Raw genomic sequence first — 26,973 nt, forward strand, 5'->3', positions numbered from 1 at the left:
CTCTGCTAGTGGCAAACCAAATGAAGTCTTAGTGATTTACCAAAATTTGGGCAAGTACATTGGCTACAATCCAAACAATGATAACTTACCAAAATTTTGGTCATGCCAATTTTTTTGGCTGGGCTAGTTGGGGCACAAACTAAACAAAAGGGCAGCCCCAGTGCATGTAGCTCCCGCTTGCGCAGGGTCTGGGGAAGGGTCCGACCACTTTGGGTCTATTGTACGCAGCCTTTCCCTACATTTCTGTAAGAGGCTGTTTCCAGGACTTGAACCCGTGACCTCATGGTCACAAGGCAGCAGCTTTACCACTGCGCCAAGGCTCCCCTTCCGGGGCACAAACTAAACACACCCTCAAAAATCTCGCCATGATAGATTTAATAGTGAAAGCAGATTTTGAATCGGACCGACCGTTTGAACTATAAAACATTCTGAATTTTTAGAATTGGAGAGAATATAGGATGACATCATCAGTTGTCCTTTTTGCACACATGCATATATTAGTAACAAGAAAAAGGGAAGGTGCACATGGGTTGGGGAGGAACATATCGGAACGATCGTTGGTTATTAGAGTCTATACACACACACACACAGGAAAAATACATCCTACAACCGGTGGTAGTTACATCCACGTCTCGTATTATCATGTGGTAGTATATATACTACTTTATCATTTTAAGTATCTTCATATATTATATCTAAGATTTTCCTAATCGAGCTATATGAAAAATTTGCATGTGAGTTCATAGATTTTTTTGTATATTTTGAAAATACCTTCTACATACAACATACAAAACTCACGGAGTGCACTACCACCGGTTGTAGGAAAAAAATGAGGAAAATTTGGGTTGTTGCTGCAGGAATCGGTTTATGAAAATTTGGGTTGCTAACATATGACTTAATATATTTGATTATGTAGAGTTGCAAAATATACATTGAACATAAGTAGAATAATTGAATGGAAAATATTTTTTCATGCATGGTTGAATGTTGTGGTGGGTCTTTCTCTATGCATGATTGCATGTTGAGGTGGGCCTCATTCCATTCATAATTGTAGGGTGAGGTGGCATGCTTGCATGTTGAGGTAAATAAATTAGTGGGGATCACTCTCTTATGTATATAGGATGCCTAAATACAAGTTTCACGAAAAAATATCTTCGAAGCCCTTAGTTTATGCAGTATACAATTTTTACGTACAAAAATGCAATGCATTTCACAAATATAGTAAAAACAATGGGCTCGCTTGCAATTTTCCATGTAGCTCACTTTGGAGCATCTTATTCTTAGATATAGTATACGAACATAGTAAAAATGATAAAATAGTATATATACTACTTACATGGTAATATATGAGACGTGGGTGTAACTACACCCGGTTGTAGGATGTAACATACACATGGTAAAATCGTGTCTATCAATGCTGTCTAATCGTGGGCTCTGCCCGCTGTGCGAGCCGCTCGACTAATCCTGCCCCACCTTAAGATAACCAAGTGTCCTGGTAATCTAGTTACGCACCCATACAACTCCTCGCCCGTTGCTGCTCGTAATATAATTAATCATTTCGGTAATCTAGTTGCTACCTGCTGCCCAACTCCTTGCCCCGCTTCTGCTTGTAATATAATTAGTCTGCCTTCTGCCCAACTCCTTGCCTTGCTGCTGCTCGTAATCTAGTTACTGGCTGCCGCAAAACTCCCAGCCCTGCTCATTGGTGATCGTAATGTAATCAATCGTTCTGGTAATTACCGGCTGCGCACAACTTCGCCCTACCAAATTTGCCAACCCGTTTTTCTTTTTTATTGATGGTGGTAAAATAATTTAAAACATAGTGGTACCCTGATTTGATACGAGCCAACAATACTTGCTTTTGGCCATTTAATAACTGTAATTTGAATCTTGGATGACATTTGCCCAACAAATTTGAATGTTTGGTTTCAATTAAAGCAGTACAATGGCAATTGAAGTACCTTTAATTCAACCATGCTTTGTTGAGATAACATTTTGAATTATCCCCATTGGACAGTTGAGTTCTTATGCAATTAGAGATGTTGAAGAGTACAAGAATTTCTGTGACCGACAAAAAGATCAGAGGCCGCAGCCAGAAGAAGTAATTGCGGTATGTCTTGTTTCCGAAGAAACCATACTTTTCAGGACACCCCACTTATGGGACATCCCCTTTACTTTAATTTCTAATGTGGAATTTTAATTCATCTTGCCCATGAATCCATGTCATGGTGGGTTCTAATGTAGTGACATAGTGGATGAACTAGCTTGGTGTTTGTAAGTCAAAATATTTTATAATCTGCAATACTCATTGGCACTCTTGAGACTACTTTACCCTCTATTTATTTTATTTGACATATAGATTTGTTTCCCAATATGGGAATTGGGACTGCTAGATTCTCTTCCAATTTGTGTTCATCAACCTAGTTTGTAGTGTCATTATGTCATATTAGCTTCTTTGTTGTTGAGCTTAGACAAACTATTTCATTGGATTGCGAATTTGTCAGCAACATGGGAAACATGGTCCCCCGTGCCTACTGGAGATGGGCCTAGCTTTATGTTCTAATACTTATAGAAAGAGAGAAAACCATACTCGGGTCCTCCCAAGCATGAAGACACTGGCAATCACAGGGAATCTATAGAGTTGGTCGGGATCCTCCCGATCAACTACCCTCCCCCGAGCAACCGATCCTCGCCTACAGATCGTTTAAGGGGCCCACAAGTTGGCAAAAGATCAAGCACATGCTTGGTCACTTCTCTCCGGGCTTTCCGTGAGACCCAAGGCCGGCAAGCACATTAATAGCTATGCCTGCATGTCTATGTAACCTACGGTTCATAAGTTATATTGATTCTGAACAGTAAGCCGGTTCGCTCCGAACCGAGGTGATATGGCTTGCCGCTTATCGGGAGCGCAGGTCGTTTTTTGTACTATCAACATGCTGGATGTAGCGTGTCTCTTCGGCTGTCTCCCGCTGGCAAGTTGGACCTGGCGAGCTGTGTACGGTTGGAGAGGTTTGACTCGTCAACATGACCTACTCCCACTGCTCTATCCTCTAACGGACCCGCGTGGGCTGCACAGGCTAGGTCGCCCAAGATCGATTGTGGCTTGGTTTGTAACAGGCTACTGTGGTGCCCCCCAGGCCCTATAAGAGGAGGACCAAGGCCGTGCAAAAAGTTCGCAACCTGGAAGAATACCATCTAGAAGAAAAGTAGTTGGGTAAAGAAAACTAGCTCTCAAAGAGAGTCCTGTACTCAAAGATTTCTGGAGTGTGTTACACCATCTCGGTGGCCTGAACTTGGGTAAAAAAGCCGTATCCTGCCTCAAAGATTTCTGGAGTGTTTTTGATGATTCCCACGACCCCTGATGTCCATCCTTGACACTTGGCGCGCCAGGTAGGGGGCAAAGGTTCCAGATCATCTTCATCGACCAAGATTTCTGGAGTGTGTTACACCATCTCGGTGGCCTGAACTTGGGTAAAAAAGCCGTATCCTGCCTCAAAGATTTCTGGAGTGTTTTCTAGCCTCTGGCCGAATGAAAAAAGGTGATTCCCACGATCCCTGATGTCCATCCTTGACACTTGGCGCGCTAGGTAGGGGGCAAAGGTTCCAGATCATCTTCATCGACCATGTCCTCATCCGCACGGAGACCGAAGCGTACCGACGTGAATGATGGAGCCTCCCTGGGTGGTGACGCGCCGTCTAGCGGCCAACCCTCTTTGGGCGTCCAATGGTCGTTGCACTCGCATTGCTGGCGAATTTCGGAGGAAAGGTTGGAATCCCTCAGTAACAGTTTCTCCAATATTGGTCTGAAGGTTGTCTCTGAAGTATAGCTTGCTGCCACTTCCTGTGACGTCACAGGAATGATTTGAGAAATTGCCATTAATGAACAACATTTCCTTGATAGCACCAGCTACTCTGTTAAGGGCGCCTTTCTTGTATTGTATTCTGAAACCAAATTCTAGCAACTTCATCATGAGTATGATTTGCTTAGCACCTATAGCTCGTACCTCTGCATGCAGTGTTGTTATGTCCGATCTGACAGACTGTGTTTCCTTCTGGTTCTCAAAGACCTCGGATCGCATGGCCAGGAGATCTTGTAGTTCCCCGTCATCATTTCCCACCTTGCTCCTCCTCATCTGGATCTGGCCTTCAGGAGAGAGAATTTCACATCGGAACTAGTCCAGCAACTGGATCTCCCACACCAGATCTCGTTGTTGAACTGCGCTGCTGCCAAAGTGGTGTACTAAAGCAGCACAAGGTCGTGAAGGAACAACTTACAAAATATACAACGCAAGTGTTGATAGAACTACTTCTATGTGCTGCGCTAGATATCATTCTAGAGGCAGAAACAGGCTAATGTGGCAGCAGGAGTTCAATCCAAAATTCCTAGAGCACAAGATCTACTCTAAGATCTTAGATAAGAACACCAAGTTCTACTATATAGGTAGCGGGGGTACATAGTATGCTTACAAACTAGAGGTGAGGACCTCTATTTATAAGGCTTTGGGAAGCCTTCACATCTCACTTCTACTTATAGCTAGAACACCCTAGAAAACATTACTTAAGATTCATCATTGTACTCATAGCTACTCGTAGCTAGAAGACTCTAGAAAACAATAGCTAGGGTTAAGAAAAGAAAAGAAATACTAGACGAGACACTAGAGTAGAAGTATATTGAAGTAGCCAAACAGATTTGACATATGACTTCATTTTTCGTTTCCTAATCTATTGTTCCTCGTCATTCTCCACTGAATTGTTTGTTATCTTCAGAGCCCTTCTTCCGGGTGATAGAGACTAAATCCGCAACAATGAAAGTGTTGGATATACCCATGTCGCTTGGAAGATCTGTCACACAAGCATTATTGTTTATCTTCCTCATAATAGAGAAGGGCCCATACCCTCACTGCCTAAGCTTCCCTTTAACACCTAAAGGCAGCCTCTCTTTCCGGAGGTAGACCATCACCTTATCATCAACTTGGAATGTTTTCGGCCTCCTTTTGCAGTCAGCAAGTTGTTTATATTTCTGATTTTGTGCATCCAAAACACCACAAATTTCTTAAAAATAACTCAGTGTAATTATCAATAAAGGACAATGCTGATTTTGAGTTTTCCCTTGATGGTAGCTTCACCACGTCCATCGTATTTGTTGGAACTTTAGTGTAAACAATAGAAAAAAGACTCCTTCCTGTGGACCTATGTTAGAGTTGTTGTGGGAGAACTCGGCAAAAGCCAAATTCCATTGTCCCTTCATGTCTCCACAAATGCAGAGGATCAGATTACCCAAAAACTTGTTCATCATTTCCGTTTGTCCATCTGCTTGTGAATGGGCAGTGCTAGAATTTTTTAATTCAGTGTTGAATTGCTTCCACAAAGTGAGCCAAAATGCAGCAAGAAACTTGCTGTCATGGTCTGAGACGATGAATCTTGCAACTCCATGAAGTCCGACAGCTTCTCAAAAGAATAGGTTTGCCACATTGTTTTCGAGAAGGGGCGCTTTATTACTTAAAGATTTAAGCATTACACCCGGCCTCTACATAACTAAGATGCACATAGCCAAATAAGGTCCTCTCGCACAAACAAAAAATAAGAAGGCGAAATACAAAAAGATCCGTATAACGCCTAAAGCGGAGGGGGGCCAATCCTAAGATCATGCTGCCACCCATGTTGGGTAAAAGTATCCCTCGCCGTAGCCTGCAATCGTGTACACACCTCCGTAAATAGGTCTCGATTCTCCACGCGTTGTAGAGAGGACAATAAACGAAGAGTAGATAACCTGCATCAGAGAAGTACTTTTACCATTAAAGACCTTATCATTTCTACATAGCCAAAGCGGCCAAATAACGGCAAGCGCTCCCATCCTAAGAAGAGTTCTAAACATGTGATCTATCCCATGTAACCAGTTGCTAAATATATTAGCAGCACTACAAGGAGGATACAAGCCAGAAGCTATTTGGATGACTGACCATATAGAATGAGCCAATTTGCACTGGAAGAATAAATATTTTATTGTCTCATCATGGTGACAAAAAACATATTGCGGACTTCCATGCCAATTCCTCTTAATAAGGTTATCTTTAGTAAGAATGACTCCGCGACGAAGATACCATGCAAAGATTTTATTTTTAAGAGGTATCTTCATCTTCCAGATCTTCTTATTATCACTGGCACATCAGATTGGAGCAGAGCTCTGTACATGGACTCCACTGAGAATTGACCATTCCCATGTAGGTTCCAACGAAATACATCAGACCCATGTGACAATTGCACCGTGGACAACCGCTGGAGCAGGGTGTTCCACGATTGGAGTCTGGGTTCAATTAAATCTCTTCTGAACGTCACATTCCGTGGAAATGATTCATTACCGTGGCGATAGTATCACCCTTGTGACGCACAATATTGTACAGGGTTGGATATTGTTCCCGGAGTGTGGCATTTCCTAGCCACTTGTCCTCCCAGAATCTAATTTCCGAGCCGTCCTTGATTGAGAAGGATCCATAGCAGAAGAAATATTTCTTCGTAGCCATTAGACCCACCCAAAAGTGGGTATCCCTAGGCTTCCAGTATACTTGGGATACCACCTTGGAACCCACATATTTCCTCCTTAGGAGGGTTTGCCATACACCATCTTCCGTCAGTAATTTAAACAACCATTTCCCGAGTAGGGCCCTATTCTTAACCTCAAGGCCATGAATGCCCAACCTGCCTTGGTCTTTGGGACGACAAACCACACTCCATTTAGCCAGTCGATATTTCTTTATCTCTTTATCTCCTTGCCAAAAGAATCTTGATCGGAAATAATCCAATCTATGTAAAACTCCTTTCTGCAACTGGAAGAAGGAAATCATATATAGTACCATATTACTTAGTACTGAATTTATGAGGACCAATCTTCCACCCAGAGACAACAGTTTACCTTTCCAACTACTAAGTCTTTTTTGCAGTCTCTCCTCGACGTGTTTCCATTCAACATTTGTGAGTCTCTGATAATGTATCGGTATCCCCAAATATGTGATCGGAAACTGGCCCAACCCGCATCCGAACAGTTCAGCATACAGGTGGGTATCGTCTTGAGCGTCACCAAAGCAAAACAATTCACTTTTATGAAAATTGATCTTAAGACCCGAGAGTTGCTCGAATGCTGATAAAATCAGTTTCATATTTCTCGCTTTCTCGAGGTCATGATCCGTGAAGAGAATCGTATCATCGGCATATTGAAGTATAGAGAGACCACCATCAACTAGATGATTTACTATCCCATCAATTTGGCCATCAACCTTAGCGCGCTCAATCATGACCGCTAGCATATCCGCCACTATATTGAATAGCATGGGCGATACCGAGTCACCTTGTCGCAATCCCTTCTTCGTTTGGAAATAGTGTCCAATGTCATCATTGACCTTAATGGCAACACTACCTCCAAAAACGAAGCTATGGATCATAGCGCGCCACTCTACAGAAAATCCTTCCATTCTGAGAGTCTGTTGAAGAAAGTGCCACTTGACTTTGTCATAAGCCTTTTCAAAGTCAATTTTGAGTCCCACCCATTCAACTTTTTACGGTGTAATTCATGGACTGTTTCATGAAGGATAACAACTCCATCTAGGATGTGTCTGCCTTGCATAAAAGCTGTCTGTGAAGGATGAACCACATGTTCAGCAACCGAATTTAGCCTAATAGTCGCAACCTTCGTGAATATTTTAAAAATAACATTAAAGAGGCAAATAGGTCTATATTGTTGTATCCTTTCAGCCTCATTAACCTTAGGTAATAAAATATTCTCACCTAAGTTTAAGCAAAACAATTCTAGTTGGCCAGCATGAAGGTCGGTAAACAAAAGTAGGAGATCCGGTTTGATGACTTCCCAGAAGTTCTGATAGAACTCTGCGGGAAAACCATCCGGACCTGGGGCTTTGTTATGCTCCATTAGGAAAACCGCCTTTCTAACTTCTTCCTCGGAGTATGGGGCTGTTAGAAGGTTATTTTCCTTTTTAGAGACCTGGTGGATGTCATCTGTTGGGATTCATCCATTGAGAAGTTTCCTTTCGTTGGTGCTCCGAACAGATTTTTGTAAGTTGCTCATGCCCCTCAATCGTGCCCTCGTCCTATTGTAGTGAATGAATAATTTTGTTCCGTTGTCTGCCATTGGCGACTCCATGAAAATATCTAGTATTCGAATCACCTTTCAGGACAAACTGAGAGTTGGAATGTTGGTACTATTTGAGTTCCTCTTCACGCAACATGTTAGCTATCTGTGCATTCGAATGATTCTCGATCTCGATTTCATACTCAGATAGAGGTCTAACCTCTGCCAAAGCTTCTAATTCATCAATGATAGATGAAAGACGAAGCTTCTCTTTTTTGAGGATACCCACCGTATGCCTAGCCCAACCATCAAGGAATTTACGTAATGCACGCATTTTGTTATTCCATCTGTGTATTGAGGACTTGGGGTAGACCCGGCCACCGGTTTCTCCAACACCTCCTCGACCATGTCATGGAAGCCATCACGAAGCAACCACCCAAGTTCGAACTTGAACTTGCGTCTATGTTGTGGTCGTGGCAAACCAGTAGTTAGGAGAATGAGTGCGTGATCTGGTATAGCCTCGATACGAGGTAGAGCACGAACAAACATCATAGGTTTGCCACATGATGAGCCATCTTAGAGAATCTATCCACAACAACAAACACAACATCACTCTCTCGTCTTGTTGTTGGCAAACCCAAGACGAAGTCCATAGAGGTATCCTCCCACGGAGCAACAGGAACATGCAAAGGCATGTATAACCCTATGTTCTGAACTTGGAACTTGGTCTTTGCAGTTTTGACATATGGGGCACCGTTGAACAAACTTTCGAGCATCTCTTTTCAGTTGTGGCCAAAAGTAACGAGCCTTTAGGTTAGTGATAGTCTTGTCGCGTCCAACATGGCCACTAAGATCACCTGAATGGAGCTCTCTAATTAGTTTGTCTATAGTTTGTCATATAGAGAACTCCTTGCGATGCACAAATGATCATTTTTGAAGAGATAGCCATCTTGCACCAAATAGTCCATAGAGGTATCCTCCCACGGAGCAACAGGAACATGCAAAGGCATGTATAACCCTATGTTCTGAACTTGGAACTTGGTCTTTGCAGTTTTGACATATGGGACACCGTTGAACAAACTTTCGAGCATCTCTTTTTAGTTGTGGCCAAAAGTAACGAGCCTTTAGGTTAGTGATAGTCTTGTCGCGTCCAACATGGCCACTAAGATCACTTGAATGGAGCTCTCTAATTAGTTTGTCTATAGTTTGTCATATAGAGAACTCCTTGCGATGCACAAATGATCATTTTTGAAGAGATAGCCATCTTGCACCAAATAGTCATCACATAATGGTTGGCCCCTGCTGTGCTTTACCCAAACATGGCCAAAGTCTTCGCCATCCTCATACAATTCCTTTATTTGATCCATGCCTGAAAGTTCAACCTCAGAAAAAGTCAAGAGGCATGCACGACAACTCAACGCATTGACCCTTCGGTTAGTTGCTCGGATTTATGCACGATGAGGTAGTTAAACCTCTCCAAATATGTTGTCCATCTTGCTAGCATGCGCTCAACATGCTTTTGATTTTTGAAATGCTTCAAGGATTGATGGCCACTGTAAACAATGAACTCTTTAGGCGGCAAATAGACCCCAAGTTTTCAAAGCTCTGAAATGACATACAATTCTTGCTGATAAGTACTCTTCTGCCTTGCTTCGGTAAAGCAATGGGCTTCCTTCTTGAGAGAGAACAACTCCAATGGGTACTCACTTGCATCACACTCCAACTCAGAAGTCTTATTGAAATGCGATAAGCCGATAACACCAAGACAAGAGCTTGTGAGAGTTTTTGCTTGATCTCATTAAAACTAGTTTCGGCCGCTTTCGTCTATTGGAACTTTCCTTTCTTCAAACACCCGGTAATTGGTGCCATGATAGTGCTGAAATTCCTCATAAATTGCCTATAGAAAGTTATAAGGCCATGAAAACTTCTTACCTCAGAAATGGTCTTCGGAGTTGTCCATTCTCGGTCTAGGTAATTGCTAATTGGTGCCACAATAGTGTGCTGAAATTCTTCATAAATCGCCTATAGAAAGTTGCAAGGCCATGAAAACTTGCGTCAACCTCAAAATTATCAACACGAATACCTTCACATGTTATGTCAAATCCTAGGGAAAGAAGTTGTGTTTGCAGGAAAACACATTTCTTCAAGTTGACGTAGAGCTCTTGGCACCTTCTGAATGTCATCTACGTGTTCATCCTCAACCTTGCTATAGATCAAGATGTCATCAAAATAAACCATAACAAAGTGGGATAAGAAGGGCCAAAGGACTTGGTTCATCAAATGCTTGAATGTGCTTGGTGGATTTGAGAGTTTGAATGCCATGACTAGCCATTCAAAAAACCTTTCCATTCATCTCCGGGTCTAAAATCTAGCTTTGTGAACGCTCTTGCTCCACTAAGCTGATCCAACATATCATCCGGACAGGGAATAGGGAACCTGTACCTTACAGTGATCTTGTTGATGTCTCTACTGTCCACACACATGCGGCAAGATCCATCTTTCTTTGGCATGAGTAGGGCTCGTACATTACATGGGCTAATACTTTCTTGAATGTGTCCTTTTTGCAGCAATTCCTTCACTTTCTCCTTCAATATGTCATGCTCTTAGTGTGGAAGATTAGGAAGACTTGCTCCCGGAATTAAGTCAATTCTATGTTGAATTCCTCTCATCGGTGGCAGGCCTTGTGGCTCTCCAAGTATTTTCTGAAATTCTGCTAATAAGCCATGTACCTCCGTTGGAATTTCTACAACATGGTGCTCTTCTCCTTTTACAATAAGTATAGCATACAAATCTGCCTCCTCTCCCATAAACTCATTAGAGGTGTGGGAGATAGTTAACATACTTTTCCCCTCCTTAGAATAATGGTCTTCCTCTTGTTCCAAATGAAAGAGTAAGAATTTCCCTTCCCTTTACGTGTACTTGTGTAGTATCCACATCAAATTGCCAAGGTCTCCCAAGAAGAACATGGCTGGCACCCATGTCAACCACATCACAACACATTTTAGTGATAATGCTTGCCCAAAGAAAGTGGCAGGTTGCATTGTTTGGTGATCCTTGTATTCACTCCTTGATCCACCCAATAGTGTAGCGATTTGGATGATCATGAGTTTCAAGCTTTAAATGGTTCACCAAATTCTGTGAGATAAGATTCTCGCAGCTGCAACTATTAGTTACTAATCTGCATACCTTGCCATTCATAGTGCATTTGCTCTCAAATATTTCCTTCCGTTTTGTGTCGTCAGGTTGTGGTGTGGAACATAGGAGACGCTGAATTACACATACCACCCCTTCACCTTCTTCTTGATAAACCTCTTATCCCTCTACATCTTCAAATTTGTATTCCTCATCGTCTTCACCATCATGGATAGCTGTGTTAACAAATTTCCTTAGTGGGCAACCGCTGGATATGTATCCCTCTTCACCACATTTATAGTCTAGTTTGCTTTGGGATGGGTTGTTTTGCCTTTGGTGGAGCGGTCTTTTCTTCCACTCTATTAGTGTGACTCCTAGACGAGCCTTCGGTACGAGGATATGTAGCCTTAGTTGTCTTTCTTGTCCTCACAAACCTCTTGGTCTTCAAGGCTAGAGCTTGTGCTTGACAATGGATCAGATTTGCTGCATCATCAATCGATCTTGAATAGCATCAGTGAGACCATTGATATACCTTGCAACTTGTTGATCTTTAGTTTCGGCAAGGTTGCACCTCACTTGTAGCCTTAAAAACTCCTCCATGTAATCTGAAACAGTCCTATTTGCTTGGGCGCAATTTTGAAACTGAATAAACATGATCTGCTCATAATCAGCAATCTCCCATTCAAAAAACTCTTCATTCGCCGCCAAGTTCTCACACGAGGTTCTCCTCTCAGGCTGTGTTCTTCTTGAAGGCGATGCCAGCATGCACTGGCTCCTCCTTTCAACTTGTAGGCGACCAAAGAAACTCTACGATCTTCCGGAATCTCCATGACCTCAAAGAAAGTCTCCACTTCATATAACCAATCAAGGCACCCTTCAATATCAACATTTCCATTAAAAGTTGGGATCTCAGCTTTCACCTTGTCTTTATCCCTTGCATATGTAGGGTTGGGTACTCTCTGATATGCATAGAGATTAGGTTCTTCAAGGGCATCATCATATTCTTCACCTTCAAAAGCTTCAACATAAATTGGCCTTCTTGAAGCACACTGAACTGCACATTTTTGTGGTAGTCAGTAATCTTGCTCCAAGATTACCTCCTCTTCTTCCCTGTCGAACATCTTCTTCATCCTTTTTTTTTGACGGAAAGGACAGTAGGAAAGGCTCCTACTGTGTTTTCATATATATGTATAAAGATGTTACACTTTTACATTTTTACAAACAAGTTCCTCCCAACCCAGACAAGCTTGGGTTAGGTAGGGGAAGAGAAGGAGCTACTTTTAGTGTAGATCAGAAATAAATTTTCTTTGTTGGCAGCATCCATCTCTTCTCCAATTGCTTCATTGCTTGCTGCAGCTCCACTATCAAAGAGAACAACAAGAACTAGCCACCTGAAGCAGCACAAGGTTGTGGAGGAGCAACTACACCTTGCTGCTACAATGTGTACACCACAAGTGTTGAAGGAACCATTTCGACGTGCTGCGCTAGATATTGCTCTAGAGGCAGAGATAGGGCCGATATGACAGCAAGAGTTAAATCCAAAATTCCTAGCACAAGATCTAGTCCAAGATCTTAGATAATAACGCCAAGTTCTGCTATAGGTAGTGGGGTACATAGTCTGCCTGCAAACTAGAGGTGAGGACCTCTATTTATAGGGCTTTGGGAAGCCTTCACATCTCACTTCTACTTATAGCTAGAACACTCTAAACTAATTCTGTGGAGAAATTGGAAGATAATTGGCCAAATCAAGGGACGAGATTTATATTGAAACATATATGAAGTATGTGTTCATGGTCACATGGCCGGAATAAAAGGGAATAATTCTCAATGCCCAGCTCAGCCACAACCCGGCTGTTATATAGGTTAAGAATATGAAAGTAAACAGTAACTTGTCTTAAATGATCTCCGCCGTCAAGTGAGGTTTAACCCGAGCAGCTAGCCATCCGATTCCACGAAGTGTTTTCGGAAGCGATACAGTTAACTGAAGAAACATGACAGTTTGCAGGCTCATGTTCTGACAATGTGGTCACACATCCCAGCTTGTTTTTTTAGGTGTTTTTTCTTACGGTGATCCCAGCTTGTGGCATATACAACTGTCCTTGCACTCAAATATTTCGTGTTCAGGATATCGCAGAGCATTTGACCACCATACACTTATCACGATGTGAACGCGGAAAACGCTGCTTATATGAAGGATCAACCCCACTGGGAGGTTTTCCCAACAGTTGGGTGAGCTACTTATTCTCCATTCTGAATCTACATGCCTATTCTTCTTCTTGACCAAGAATAATTTGAAATTGCCCTTTTTATTTCAATATCAATTCACACCTAGGGATTATCCTCTTATGCAATGATTAGCTATGTTGATTCCATCTGAAGATTAATCCTTTGACAGAGTGGTGCAGCATATTGTACATCTGATCTGTCCATTCACAAGAATAGTGAAATACACATTTGGGACAAGGGTTTTGACGACAATGGAAGCCAGGTAGGCTTCCTACGTTTTGACTTGCTATGCCTGTGAAAAAAGAGAGGAATATTATTTTGATGCATTGCCCACTTATGCTCAGGTTTGGGGAACCAAGGCTGGCCCTTACGAGTTTAAGCCTGCTCCCAAGTCCAATTATGATGACATGTTCTCACCTTTAAATTTCTCTGCCCCCTTGTCACTAGAGAAGATGGAAAGTTCACATGCAATTGATGACCAGTAGATGAGCATTGTTAATACATTTTGTTGTTAGAGAACACCATAAGAATAGCATGTGTCTATACATTTTGACAGTATCTCTGATCATCAACAAATGGTAATTCTGTGGGTGAACACTTCCAATGCCTGACAACATAGTGAGATATAACAATTGTCATATTGCAGCTAACGTGAGTTATGTAGGCAGGTGGAGCATTAATTCTAATGTTCGTTAGATGGAGATGCTTGTCAGATAGTGTCTACAATTTCTGTAATTACTACTCCCTCCGTCCCATAATGTAAGACGTTTTTTTGGCACTAGTGTAGTATCAAAAAACGTCTTACATTATGGGACGGAGGGAGTATCTTTGACAGCTCGTTTGGCTCCCTGATTTCATTTCATTTCTGTCTCTACCAACATTTCATTTGGCTGAATCCAGATTCCAAATCCAAATTTCATGTTTGGCTGGCGCTAGGATTTTGAGGTGATATCCTTGCCAGCACCAAAATGAGCAAGAATATAACATTGAACCTCAACTATTCATACTTACAGCAATGTTCACTGAACCATGCCCAGTACACATTAATTAAAACAAAAGGATAACTTTAACATGAGACTTTGTAAAAGGTTCAATCTTTGCAATACAACAGAGGTTCACAGCAACATCAAATGATCAAAATTCAGCCAAGGTTACATAAAAGTTGAATCTTTGCATTACTAGCACCACCAAGGATGATTTCCATTGCTGATTTTCTTGAGTATCTTTGCATGTAACTTAAGGTATCTACCATTGAGTAGACTAGACTGATTGAAATCCCATAACTGTACACATTAAGGAAAACAAAGCTGTACATAATCATGGAATCAGGCGGTTAGTTGATATTATGGCAACAGAAAAACAGTTAATTGATATATTTTTTGTGTGCTGTAAGAGCTACAAGATGATACTGTCCGTGGAGCATATGCAAAGTATTTTCAGACAGGCAAAACTATGTATAGATCCTGGCATGCCACTTCAAATCAAAATTAATCTAGATACAGAAAGCAACATGTAAACATGATATGAACGAAAACACATAACTTCAATGGTTACATCCAAAATTTGAAGAGCTAGTCTGTCAGGCCCTACACAGACGAAACTGAAGAAATGAACACTTATCCTGTAGTTCATCTATTGTCATTGCTGGATGCAACCGTGGACGTCCGATCTACATCACGTGGCTGTCCTGGCCTCGTACTGATTCGAAACGGGTAGCTCCCCAGGCCGCGGATCTTCCATCCAACAGTCATCGCGAGCTCCGCTGTGGCTGTTACCTTTCCGACAAAGAAATACTCCCTCTGTCCGGAAATACTTGTCATCAAAATGAATAAAAGGGGATGTATCTAGATGTATTTTAGTTTTAGATATATCTCTTTTTGTCCATTTTGATGACAAGTTTTTTGGGACGGAGGGAGTACTTTACTTTATTTCACTTTACTTGCTTTAGCTACTTCATTTGGTTATTAAAGCCCCATTTTGGGATCGGTGGATCCATCTCTTGTGTAAGGGGTTGTCCCCAAGGCCGCTGTGTTCCGCTGGCGAAGAACCCTAGCTTTTGTAATCCCAGATCCAGAAATCCTTCCTCTGGAAGTGAGCTAATCGATGTGAAATTGAGTCCCAACTATGAATATTTCTTAGATCATAGCTTGGAGCCCGTCAATTGGTATCGGTAGTCAGCGCTCATCGGCGGTGTTTGAGCTTGTGCTGGGTGAGCACGGGTTCCGACGGCGGTGTGGTGACCGGAGGCGAATTGGAGGCGTTAGACTGCTCGGGTGCAGAAGAAGTGTGGGTGTGGTTTCTGAAGAACTTCCCCTTCAGGCCTCATTTGGTAGAAGAGTATTTGAGAGGTTTTGGGAGGAGGGGATTTGGGAGGATTTGGTGAATCTCTCTCTTCCACCCAATCCTCTCAAATCCTTCCAATCGCAAAACCCCTCACATACCCCTTCTATTTGGTACACAGGGATTGATACAGAGGGTTTGCAAAATTAGTATACTATAATTAAAGATACAATTTTTACAACTTCAAAAGCTTCAAAGGATCATAGAAGAAATAACAATGGTGCAACTAGATTACGCAAAATAACAAAAAGGCTCATATAATCTGTTGCATGTACTATTAACTGTTCAAATGAAAATGTTACATGCATACATGCCACGGTCCAAATGAAAAAATACAAGATGTTCGATCAACGAAAGTCAACTATTCATTACAACATAAATTTGGTCGGCAAATGCTCTGAGACATGTTTGCGGGCTACACGGTGTGAAGGAGACTTGTGGTAGCAAAGTGGTCACCCGTCTTCCGCGAGATCAGGTCCCTATAAAAAACAGATGAATTGGTCCAAGGGTTAGATGTATTTTGAGTAAATGATATTAAAGCTCGCACTACGATCTTGCCATTGAAAACAAAATTCAGTGCGAAGTGACCCTATCTGGTCAAATAAAAACTTTCCGTCCTTAGTCTGTACATCTTCTGTTATCTGTTGGCACCCAAACATCAGATCAAAAGAATTAAACATAAAAAGTAGTACACATGTACAACATGGTGATGAAATTAAACCAAGACCTAGGTCAATGGTGAATTTAACGACATCGTCAAAGGCAGAAGCACAAGGTTCATAACAAACAAACAAAAAATCTCAAGCAGATCGCAGAGTTAAAATTCAAACAACTGGCATCTTCCAAAGTGAAGCAAAGCACATTTGAAACTAACTAGAATACGCCTGGACTTCTAAAATTCTTAGAATGTGTTGAAAGCTCGCAATGAAATATTGCCCTGGATGTATGTATGTTTATTTCCTTCAAATTCAAACAACTATTCAATGAAGCTCGCAATGTGGACTATTTCCTTGCTGGCTAGGGGCTTTATGTATCATAAGAAAAACATGTTCATTTTTTTTTTGCCACGGAGTTGGATATAAAATTTGCCACGGTTAACAGGAGTGCTAGTACTTCTGAAGCAAAAGCAACACATTCAGTTCTTACATCCAACCAGCCAACAAATGAAAACAACTAGCGAGTTGGTTGTCCCAAAACAAATTATTCAGATTGTTCAGACTTTGAAGAACAAATTATTTGAAAATAAAACATTCAATTTAGTTGGGCCTCTTTAAGCCTGAATATTATGCAAAGAATTTCCTTATGACCGTAGGTTGTTCAGTTTTGGTTCAGGAATCAGATCCTTTTTTCTTACTGAGCATTATTCGGAAACAAGCACATTCAGTTTGGCTCATCAGACGTTAATTCTGCCTGGGCCTCCTCTTCAATTCTGAATTCATCTCAGTCAACTTAGAAAATCAAAGATGACACACAAATTCATCCATCCATTTATGGTATGCTTTTTTTTAGATGTAATAATAATTAGAAGAAGAATATTGGATGTAGATGTTTTGTTTCTATCTAGGAATATAATGGCAAAGAGGACGCGGAAAGTATACAGAGCCGGCCGGGTCAATCGGACGGACGTGCATGGGATTCATCGATGGAACAACCAAACCAAACCAATCCATGTATGGAATCACCAATTTGTCTCTCAGGCGAAGAGTGGGTCCTCTAACATCGTCTCCATTAGCCGCTGCAACCTGCACCTGCAAGGCAATGCCGGCCATTTGCTTGCCTCGCCTCGGAATTGGCATGGCCCGCAGGTCACAAACAAAGCTAGCTGGAATGTATATACGCTCACGCACCTATTATCAGCCGGCCGGCACCGTCGCACGCGGCGCATCTCCATCTACTCCCTCCGTTCCAAAATTCTATCAAATACTAAAATGTGACTTGATACATCCATATTTAAACAAATCTAAGACAAGAATTTTGGGACGGAGGGAGTACATCACCTACCTACCGCCACCACCAGCCAGACCACCCGGTGGCCGGGGTGTGGAAGAAACCTAGATGACAGCGTGCTTGGCAAGCGAATTGGGAAGGACGAGGCGACAACCATGGCGGGGGGGGGGGGGGGGTGTGGAAGAAACCTAGATGACAGCGTGCTTGGCAAGCGAATTGGGGAGGACGAGGCGGTAACCATGGCCGGGGGGGGGGGGGGTGGAAGAAACCTAGATGGTGAGGGGACAGGTAGAGAGGCGAGGCGAGGCGAGGACTTACAGTCGGGGGTATGTCGGAGGAGATACGCCGACGTCGAGGCGGCGGGCGATGACTTCTTGAGGAGTCGGGCGGCGGCGGTGTCATCCCTTGCGGCTGAAAACCACGTGAAAACAGGGTATCAGAGGGGGCTCAGAGGTGTTTGAGCCGTTGAATGCTCGCGTATCAAATGGGCCTTTGGGGTTTTGCGTGGTTTCTGGGCCATGCGAGGAAAATCCGCTGAAAACCCCTCCGACCCGCTTCTACCAAACGAGGCCTCAGTGTCAAATCCCACCCATCCAACCACTTCGGTGCATCTCTCGTTGGCGGTGCTGGCGGCAGTAGAGCTTGAAGCAGACCGACTGGTTGCCATTCACGATGGTAAAATCCCTCCCTTCTCCCTCCCGACTAGCTTGCAGTGGTAAGGTGAACTACTTGTTGTAGTTCGTCAGTCTTACACTGCCTCGATGACAAAGCCCATGAATTCAGAAGAAACTGCAGATCTTGATCTGGAGACACATCAACTAGACATCAAAATATTGTAGCAGAATTGTGAGGAAGGTCGCAAAGAATTCCAAGACTTCACAGCCACGTGCAACAAAAACTTTGCTTGCATTCAGTCAAACTTGGACAAGATCCAAGCCAACTTTAGAAAACTACTTGCCATTCGCATCCCTTACACTGACGGTGATCAGGCTGAAGCTTCAGCTCAAACTAGTGGTGGTCATCGTGTTCAGCTCACTGAAACCCCACCTGGTCGCTCCAAACAATTGCAAACTCCTAGCGCAGTTGATAGACCAAGTAGTGTTACAGGGTGCTCTGGTGTGCTGCATGACAGCAATGGAAAAGAGAAGAATTTGGACGGCTCAACTAAAATGCCCTACAGACACCCCAACCATGCAGCCAACAAGCAAGACCAGATCCAAATTCTGCAAATTCAGGACCTGCAAGATGATGAAAATGATGATATCATCGAAGAGGAACATCCAAAGGAAGAGAAGGCAGGCCCAACACCCCTGAATTCAGAAAGAACTCCTTAATTGTCAAGCTAGCAAAGCTGAATATAGTAGAGTTTGAAGGGGTTGATGCTGACTCTTGGGTACAAAATATTGAGCAATATTTTGATTCTGCCAGGACTCCCCTGGATCAAAGAACAGAAATTGATGTCTCCTACTTGAAAGGGCGTGCGGTGTAATGGTGGAGAGGATCAGGGTTTCTGAAAGTGCTAGTTATCGACTAGAGGGGGGGGGGGGTGAATAGGCGATTTTTATGAAAGTCTTCAAAACACGGTGGCTTTGAAGACAAACAGGTAAACAGAGCCTATATAGTAAGCAGCGGAATGAAAACTACACTAGGCACGCATTAGTCAAACATACAATACAATGAAAGCACGAAGACTAACTGCAACTAGGTAGACAGGATCAGAAAGGAAGATAGTACGAAGCTAAACAGATAATAGTCTTCACAGAGTGAAGTCAAACAGATCAAACAGGCAAGCAATGACTTCACGAAGACAACTGTAAAGTAAAGAGAGTAGAGGATAGAACCAGTAGCTTGACGAAGACAAGGATTTGGTAGACCAGTTCCAGTTGCTGTGACAACTGTACGTCTGGTTAGGGAGGCCGAGGTTTAACTCAGAAGACCGTGTCTTCACCTTATTCCCCTTGAGCTAAGGACACCCAGTCCTCACCCAATCATTCTGGTAAGTCTTTGAGGTAGACTTCCAAACCTTCACACACTTCATTCTCAAGTGTAGCAAGTCTTTAGATCACTCGGACATAAAGACTTCAGTGATGCCTAACACTCTTTGGCTTTGGGTGTTTTGGGCTTTGTCCTCGCAAGGAATTCTCTCTCAAATGCTTCAGAGGTGGGTTGCTCTCAAACGACAAAAGCCATGCACTAACTCTGATCAGCCACCAATTTATGGTGTAGGGGGTGGACTATTTATAGCCAGGAGGCAACCCGACCTGATATGTCCGAAATGACCCTGGGTCACTAAGGAACTGACACGTGCCCAACAGTCAGATTTCAAACACATGCGGCAGTGATAATCCCCAAGTGCAGGGAATCATCGTAGCAATTCCCAAAGGTGGAAGTGATAAGTATGGAGTGTCGAACCCACAAGGAGCTAAAGGTAATATCAATATTCTCTCAAGCCCTATCTGCCACTGATACGACTCTACGTGCACCGAACATTTGCTTCCAACTAGCAACAAGAAATAAAATTGTGTTGTGGGTATAAAGAGGATAACTTTGCATGAAATCGGAGAGCTAAAATATAAAAGTAGGTGCTGTTATCATAAACTTAGAATATACTACTAAATAATATAAATAGCGAGTGTGGAATAATGATGGATCGGTGTGCGGAATTGTCCTAAGCAATTGTTAACAAGATCGATAGTCGTCATTGCAATTTCATATGAGGGAGAGACATAAACTAACATACTTTTCCTACTTGGATCATATGCACTTATGATTGGAACTCTAGCAAGCATCCGCAAATACTAAAGATTCATTAAGGTAAAACCCAACCATAGCATTAAAGCATCAAGTCCCCTGTTATCCCAGACGCAACAACCCGAAGCTTCTGTCACTCTAGCAACCCACTATAAGAGAATCATGAACGTATTGCAACACCCTACAGCGGGAATCCGTCACGCTTGCGCGACACGAAGGGCACCATAGGACAACACCAAAATAAAACATAGAAACTCGTACCAATCTAGATCATCAATCAACTCAAAGACAAAAGATATCTACTCAAAACATCATAAGATGGCAACACATCATTGGATCATAATATGTGGCATAAAGCACCATGTTCAAGTAGGGATTACAACGGGGTGTGGGAGAGTGGACCGCGTAAAAGAGATGAGGATGGCGATGATGATGGTGATGTTGATGAAGACGATCACCGCGGCGATGATTCCCCTCCCGATGGCACTCCGGTGCCACCAAGAGAGAGGATGAGAGGTTCTCCCCCTTGTGCTTCCTCCTCAATGGTTTTCCCCCTCTGGTCCTTGGCCTTCATGGCAATGATGACCCCTCCGAGATCCTCCTCCATGGCCTCCGGTGATGATGGCCCCCTCCGGCAGGGTGCCAGAGAGGGCCTAGATTGATTTCTCGTGGCTACAGAGGCTTGCGGCGGCGGAACTTCCGATCTAGGTTAATTCCCGAAAGGTTTCTCTATTTATAGGAATTTTTGGCGTTGGTTTCATGTCAGGGAGGTCTCCGGGCTGTCCACGAGATAGGGGGCCCGCCCTAGGGGGGGGGCGGCCCCCACTCTCGTGGGCAGCCCGGGACTCTTCTGGCCCAACTCCGATGCTCCGTGGTCTTCTTTTGGTCCATAAAAAATCCTCAAAAATTGGCACGTCAATTGGACTCCGTTTGGTATCCCTTTTCTGTAAAACACAAAAACAAGGAGAAAACAAAAACTGGCACTGGGCTCTAGGTTAATAGGTTAGTCCCAAAAATCATATAAAATGACATATAAATGCATATAAAACATCATAGATGGATAATATAATAGCATGAATACTTCATAAATTATAGATACGTTGGAGACGTATCAGCATCCCCAAGCTTAATTCCTGCTCGTCCTCGAGTAGGTAAATGATAAAAGAAATAATTTATGAAGTGTGAATGCTAGAAGGTGCACAAGTTTGATCAATGATAATTTCAATCACCTTTTCTAGCATCAATATGTGTCATAATAGTAGCTTATCTCATAAAACTTTTCATGATCAAGTAACAATCTATTCACAATGTCAAGTATGGTTCAGAAACTTCATTGAGAACTAACAAACTATAATCTCAGTCATTGAAGCAATTGCAATTTATCATAACATCAGAAAGAGTCAAGAATAGAGCTTTTCAGCAAGTCCACATACTCAACTATCATATAGTCTTCTACAATTGCTAACACTCACGCAATACTTGTGGTTATGGAGTTTCAGCCGGACACTGAGAAAGATAGGGGCTTATTGTGTTGCCTCCCAACGTATTCACCTTTAGGTGATGTCAACAATAATAGCCCATGCTAACTTACATCCAATTGGATATATATATCATGATCTTTCAAACACGAGGAGCTTGCCAAAGGATAAAATGAAAAAGGGAAAGGTGAGGATCACCTTGACTCAAGCATAAAGTAAAAACATAAAGTAAAAGATAGGCCCTTCGCAGAGGGAAGCAGAGGTTGTCATGCGCGTTTAGGGTTGATGCACAAAATCTTAATGCAAAAGAACGTCACTTTATATTGCCCCTTGTATGTGGACCTTTATTATGCAGTCCGTCACTTTTATTACTTCCACAACAAGATCATACAAAGCTTATTTTCTCTGCACTAATAAGTCATACATATTTAGAGAGCAATTTTTATTGCTTGCACCGATGACAACTTACTTGAAGGATCTTACTCAATCCATAGGTAGGTATGGTGGACTCTCATGGCAAAACTGGGTTTAAGGGTATTTGGAAGCACAAGTAGTATCTCTACTTGGTGCAAGGAATTTGGCTAGCATGAGGGAGAAAGGCAAGCTCAACATGTTTGGAAGGTCAATGACAATATACTTTAACTGAGATGTCGGAAAACATAAACCATTACGTTGTCTTCCTTGTCCAACGTCAACTCTTTTAGCATGTCATACTTAATGAGTGCTTCACAATCATAAAAGATGTCCAAGATAATATATTTGTATGTGAACCTCTCTTTCCTTATTACTTCCTATTAATTGCAACGATGACCAAAACTACGTTTGCCAACTCTCAACAACTTTTATGCCTCATACTTTCTATGTGTGAAGTCATCACTAACCATGTTATAAGCATATGAAACATATATAAATTCAGATTTATGACATTCAATTCATTCCCCCATTTACTCATAGGATATACATGAAGCACATGAGTAAATGACAAACTACTCCAAAAGATATGAGTGAAGGACACTGAGTAGGCAAATAATTAACTAGCCATGGGAGGGTTCCTTTTCTATTCAAAATTTCAGATCCAATGATTTTATTCAAACAGCAAGTAAAACAAAATAAAATGACATTGCAAGGATAGCACAACTCATGTGAAGAAGCAAAAACTTAGGTTCAACCGATACTAACCGATAGTTGTTGAAGAAGAAAGGTGGGATGCCTAACGGGGCATCCCCAAGCTTAGATGTTTGAGACTTCTTGGAATATTATCTTGGGGTGCCTTGGGCATCCCCAAGCTTGAACTTTTGTGTCTCCTTAATTCTTCTCATATCATGGTTTCTCTTTTTATCAAAAGCTTCATCCACACCAAACTCAACAAGAACTCGTGAGATAGGTTAGTATAAACCAATGCAAAACCTTATCATTTTCTACTGTAACAAATCACTAGAATTATTATTCAACATTGCATACTAAATGCCTCTGCATATTTAATACTCCTATCCTCAAATAGAATCATTAAACAAGCAAACATATGCAAACAATGCAAACATAACAGCAATCTGTCAAAACAGTACAGCCTGTAAAGAATGCAAGAGTATCAATACTTCCCTAACTCCAAAAATTATGAGAGAAAATTCCCACTGTAGTATATTTATCAGAGCTCATTATGCAAAAAGTTTCAACATTATATCATGCTCTGACTTTTCTAGGGAATTTTTGCAACAGCGGTAAACTTTCTGTTTTCAAACAGCAACATGTATACTAGCAAAATAAGCATGGTAAAGGCTATCCTTGACATTTTTATTGAAAATAAAGATGCAAAACACTATTCTATATAACAGCAAGCTAATACTAACAAAAGAAAATGACGCTCCATGTAAAACACATATCATGTGACGAATAAAAATATAGCTCTGAGTAAGATGTACCGATAGTTTTGAAGACGAGAGAGGGGATGCCTTCCGGGGCATCCCCAAGCTTAAGCGCTTGAGTCTTCCTTGAATATTACCTTGGGGTGCCTTGGGCATACCCAAGCTTAGGGTATTTCCACTCCTTATTCTCCTCGTATCGATATCTCACCCAAAACTTGAAAAACTTAATGGAACTTCGTGAGATAGGTTAGTATGATAAAGAGTAAACCATGCACTTTGGTACTGTAAAAGGCAAGGTTCATAATTGCTTTCACACAATGCCTAATGTACCATATCATTTCTACCATTTATATTGAGAAATATAAGCCATAGAAACTAGAAAACAAGCAAACTATGCGATAAAAACAGAATCTGTCAGAAACAGAACAGTCTGTAATGATCTGAACAATAACCATACTTCTGATACTCCAAAAATTATGAAATAAATTGGTGTACGTGAGGAATTTGTCTATTAATCTTCTGCAAAAAGAATCAACTCAAAAGCACTATTCTGTAAAAAGTTACAGCTAATCTCGTGAGCGTAAAGTTTCTGTTTTTTACAGCAAGATCACATTAACTCTCACCCAAGTCTTCCCAAAGGTCTTACTTGGCACTTTATTGAAACAAAAGCTATAAAAAATGATTACTACAGTAGATTAATCATGTAGACACACAAAAACAGTAAGGGTAAATATTGAGTTGTCTCCCAACAAGCACTTATCTTTAATGCCTTTTAGCTAGGCATGATGATTTCAATGATGCTCGCATAAAAGAAAAGATTTGAAACACAAAGAGAGCATCATGAAGAATATGACTAGCACATTTAAATCTAACTCACTTCCTATTCCTAGGGATTTTGTGAGCACACAATTTATAGGAACAAAAGTCAACTAGCATAGGAAGGCAAAACAAATATAACTTCAAAACTTAAAGCACATAGAGAGAAAACTTGATATTATTGCAACTCCTACAAGCACATATTCCTCCCTCATAATAATTTTCAGTAGCATCATGAATAGCAACTTTGATCTCATACTCAATTGGAACCTCTTCCGAAATAGTGGAATACTAACTAAAATTGACACTCTTCCAGATCAACTTTCATAAATATCGTACGAAGATTCAGCACCCTCCGAGATAGTGGGATCACTAATTCCTAAAGTTGACACTCTTCCAAACCCACTTTGAATTATAGTATTATTCATACTCCAAAAGATATAAGTGAAGTTCCTGGAGCATTCTACAATTAATATAGACTATCCAATATCCAAGCTCAAAATATATAAGTGAAGCGTACGAAGCATTCTATAAAACCATACTCAAACGATTTAAGTGAAGCACAAAGAGCAATTCTATAAGAGCATACTTAAAAGATATAAGTGAAGCACATGAAGTATTCTATAAATTAATGAAGAGATATCTCATACTAGCATGATTCTTCAAGAAAAAAAACACAAAGGGCACAAACAATGTGAACAAAACAAAAACCAAGGTATACCGGTATTTGTTGAAGAAGAAAGATGGGATGCCAACCGGGGCATCCCCAAGCTTAGATGCTTGAGTATCCTTTGAAATATTTACTTGGGGTGCCTTGGGCATCCCCAAGCTTGAACTCTTGTCTCTCTTTATTCTTCTCACATCGGTAACTCCTCGTTCTTCAAATACTTCATTCACAAAAACTTAAACAAAAACTTTGTGAGATCCGTTAGTGTAATAAAGCAAACTACCACTTTAAGTACTGTAATTAACTCAAACTTTGTTTATATTGGTGTTAAACCTACTGTATTCCAACTTCTCTATGGTTCATACCCTACATACTAGCCATAGATGCATCAAAATAAGCAAACAACACACGAAAAACAGAATCTGTTAAGAACAGGACAGTCTGTAGTAATCTGGAACTTTAGTAAACTTCTGTAACTCCACAAATTATGAAATAAATTTGACAATTTGAACAATTTGTATAGAAGTAATGTGCAAAAAGTTTCAGACCCATTTGACTTTCCAGTAAATAATGTAAATTCATGCACTACAGCCAAAGTTTCTGTTTTTGTTCTGCACAAAGTAAGCAAGCAATCTTATCATACTAAAACCAAAGCTTGGCACATTATTTTTATAATACAATGGATATATACAAGGGGATAATTATTTACAGAGAAATTTCCATGAAAAATTCTACATTGTTTCCGTGAGCGTGAACATAAGTTCTCAAGGTCGACCCTCACTTCTTCAATGCATAACTTTCCAATCACTTTTCTTTTTGAAAAAACTTTTTAGGCATGAGAGGCAAGTAAATATTTTTGGTATTTTCATTCTTTATTTTTTTTGTATGTTTCACCCACAACTAAACAGAAACAAAAAGGAAAAACAAAATCTACTTAGTGAAGAAAGCAAACAAGCACACACGAAAATATCAACCCCACGCTATTGCTCCCCGGCAACGGCGCCAGAAAAGAGCTTGATAATCCCCAAGTGCAGGTAATCATCGTAGCGATTCCCAAAGGTGGAAGTGATAAGTATGGAGTGTCGAAACCACAAGGAGCTAAAGGTAAGATCAATATTCTCTCAAGCCCTATCTTCCACTGATACGACTCTACGTGCACAGAACATTTGCTTCCAGCTAGCAACAAGAAATAAAACTGTGTTGTGGGTATAAAGAGGATAACTTTGCATGATATCGGAGAGCTAAAATATAAAAGTAGGTGCTGTTATCATAAAGTTAGAATATACTACTAAATAATATAAATAGCGAGTGTGGAATAATGGTGGATCGGTGTGCGGAATTGTCCTAAGCAATTGTTAACAAGATCGATAGTCGTCATTGCAATTTCATATGAGGGAGAGGCATAAACTAACATACTTTTCCTACTTGGATCATATGCACTTATGATTGGAACTCTAGCAAGCATCCGCAAATACTAAAGATTCATTAAGGTAAAACCCAACCATAGCATTAAAGCATCAAGTCCCCTTTTATCCCATACGCAACAACCCCCTTACTCGGGTTTAAGCTTCTGTCACTCTAGCAACCCACTATAAGCGAATCATGAACGTATTGCAACACCCTACAGCGGGAATCCCTCACGCTTGCGCGACACGGAGGGCACCATAGGACAGC

At 41.4% G+C, this 26,973-nt stretch overlaps 1 protein-coding gene across 1 annotated transcript in view; it reads left to right on the forward strand.

Moving 5' to 3' along the window:
* LOC123092022 (chromophore lyase CRL, chloroplastic) overlaps positions 1–14,150 on the forward strand; it is a 32,120-nt gene extending 17,970 nt beyond the window's left edge. The window contains exons 6-9 of the mRNA XM_044513674.1: positions 2,018–2,110; positions 13,337–13,441; positions 13,608–13,700; positions 13,783–14,150. Of these exons, the coding sequence (XP_044369609.1) occupies positions 2,018–2,110; positions 13,337–13,441; positions 13,608–13,700; positions 13,783–13,923 (432 nt within the window). The 3' untranslated portion in view covers positions 13,924–14,150. The remainder of the gene's footprint in view (positions 1–2,017; positions 2,111–13,336; positions 13,442–13,607; positions 13,701–13,782) is intronic.
* Positions 14,151–26,973: the final 12,823 nt, after the last annotated feature.

The sequence above is a fragment of the Triticum aestivum genome, chromosome 4B, assembly GCF_018294505.1.
Source record: "Triticum aestivum cultivar Chinese Spring chromosome 4B, IWGSC CS RefSeq v2.1, whole genome shotgun sequence".
Lineage (NCBI taxonomy): Eukaryota > Viridiplantae > Streptophyta > Magnoliopsida > Poales > Poaceae > Triticum > Triticum aestivum.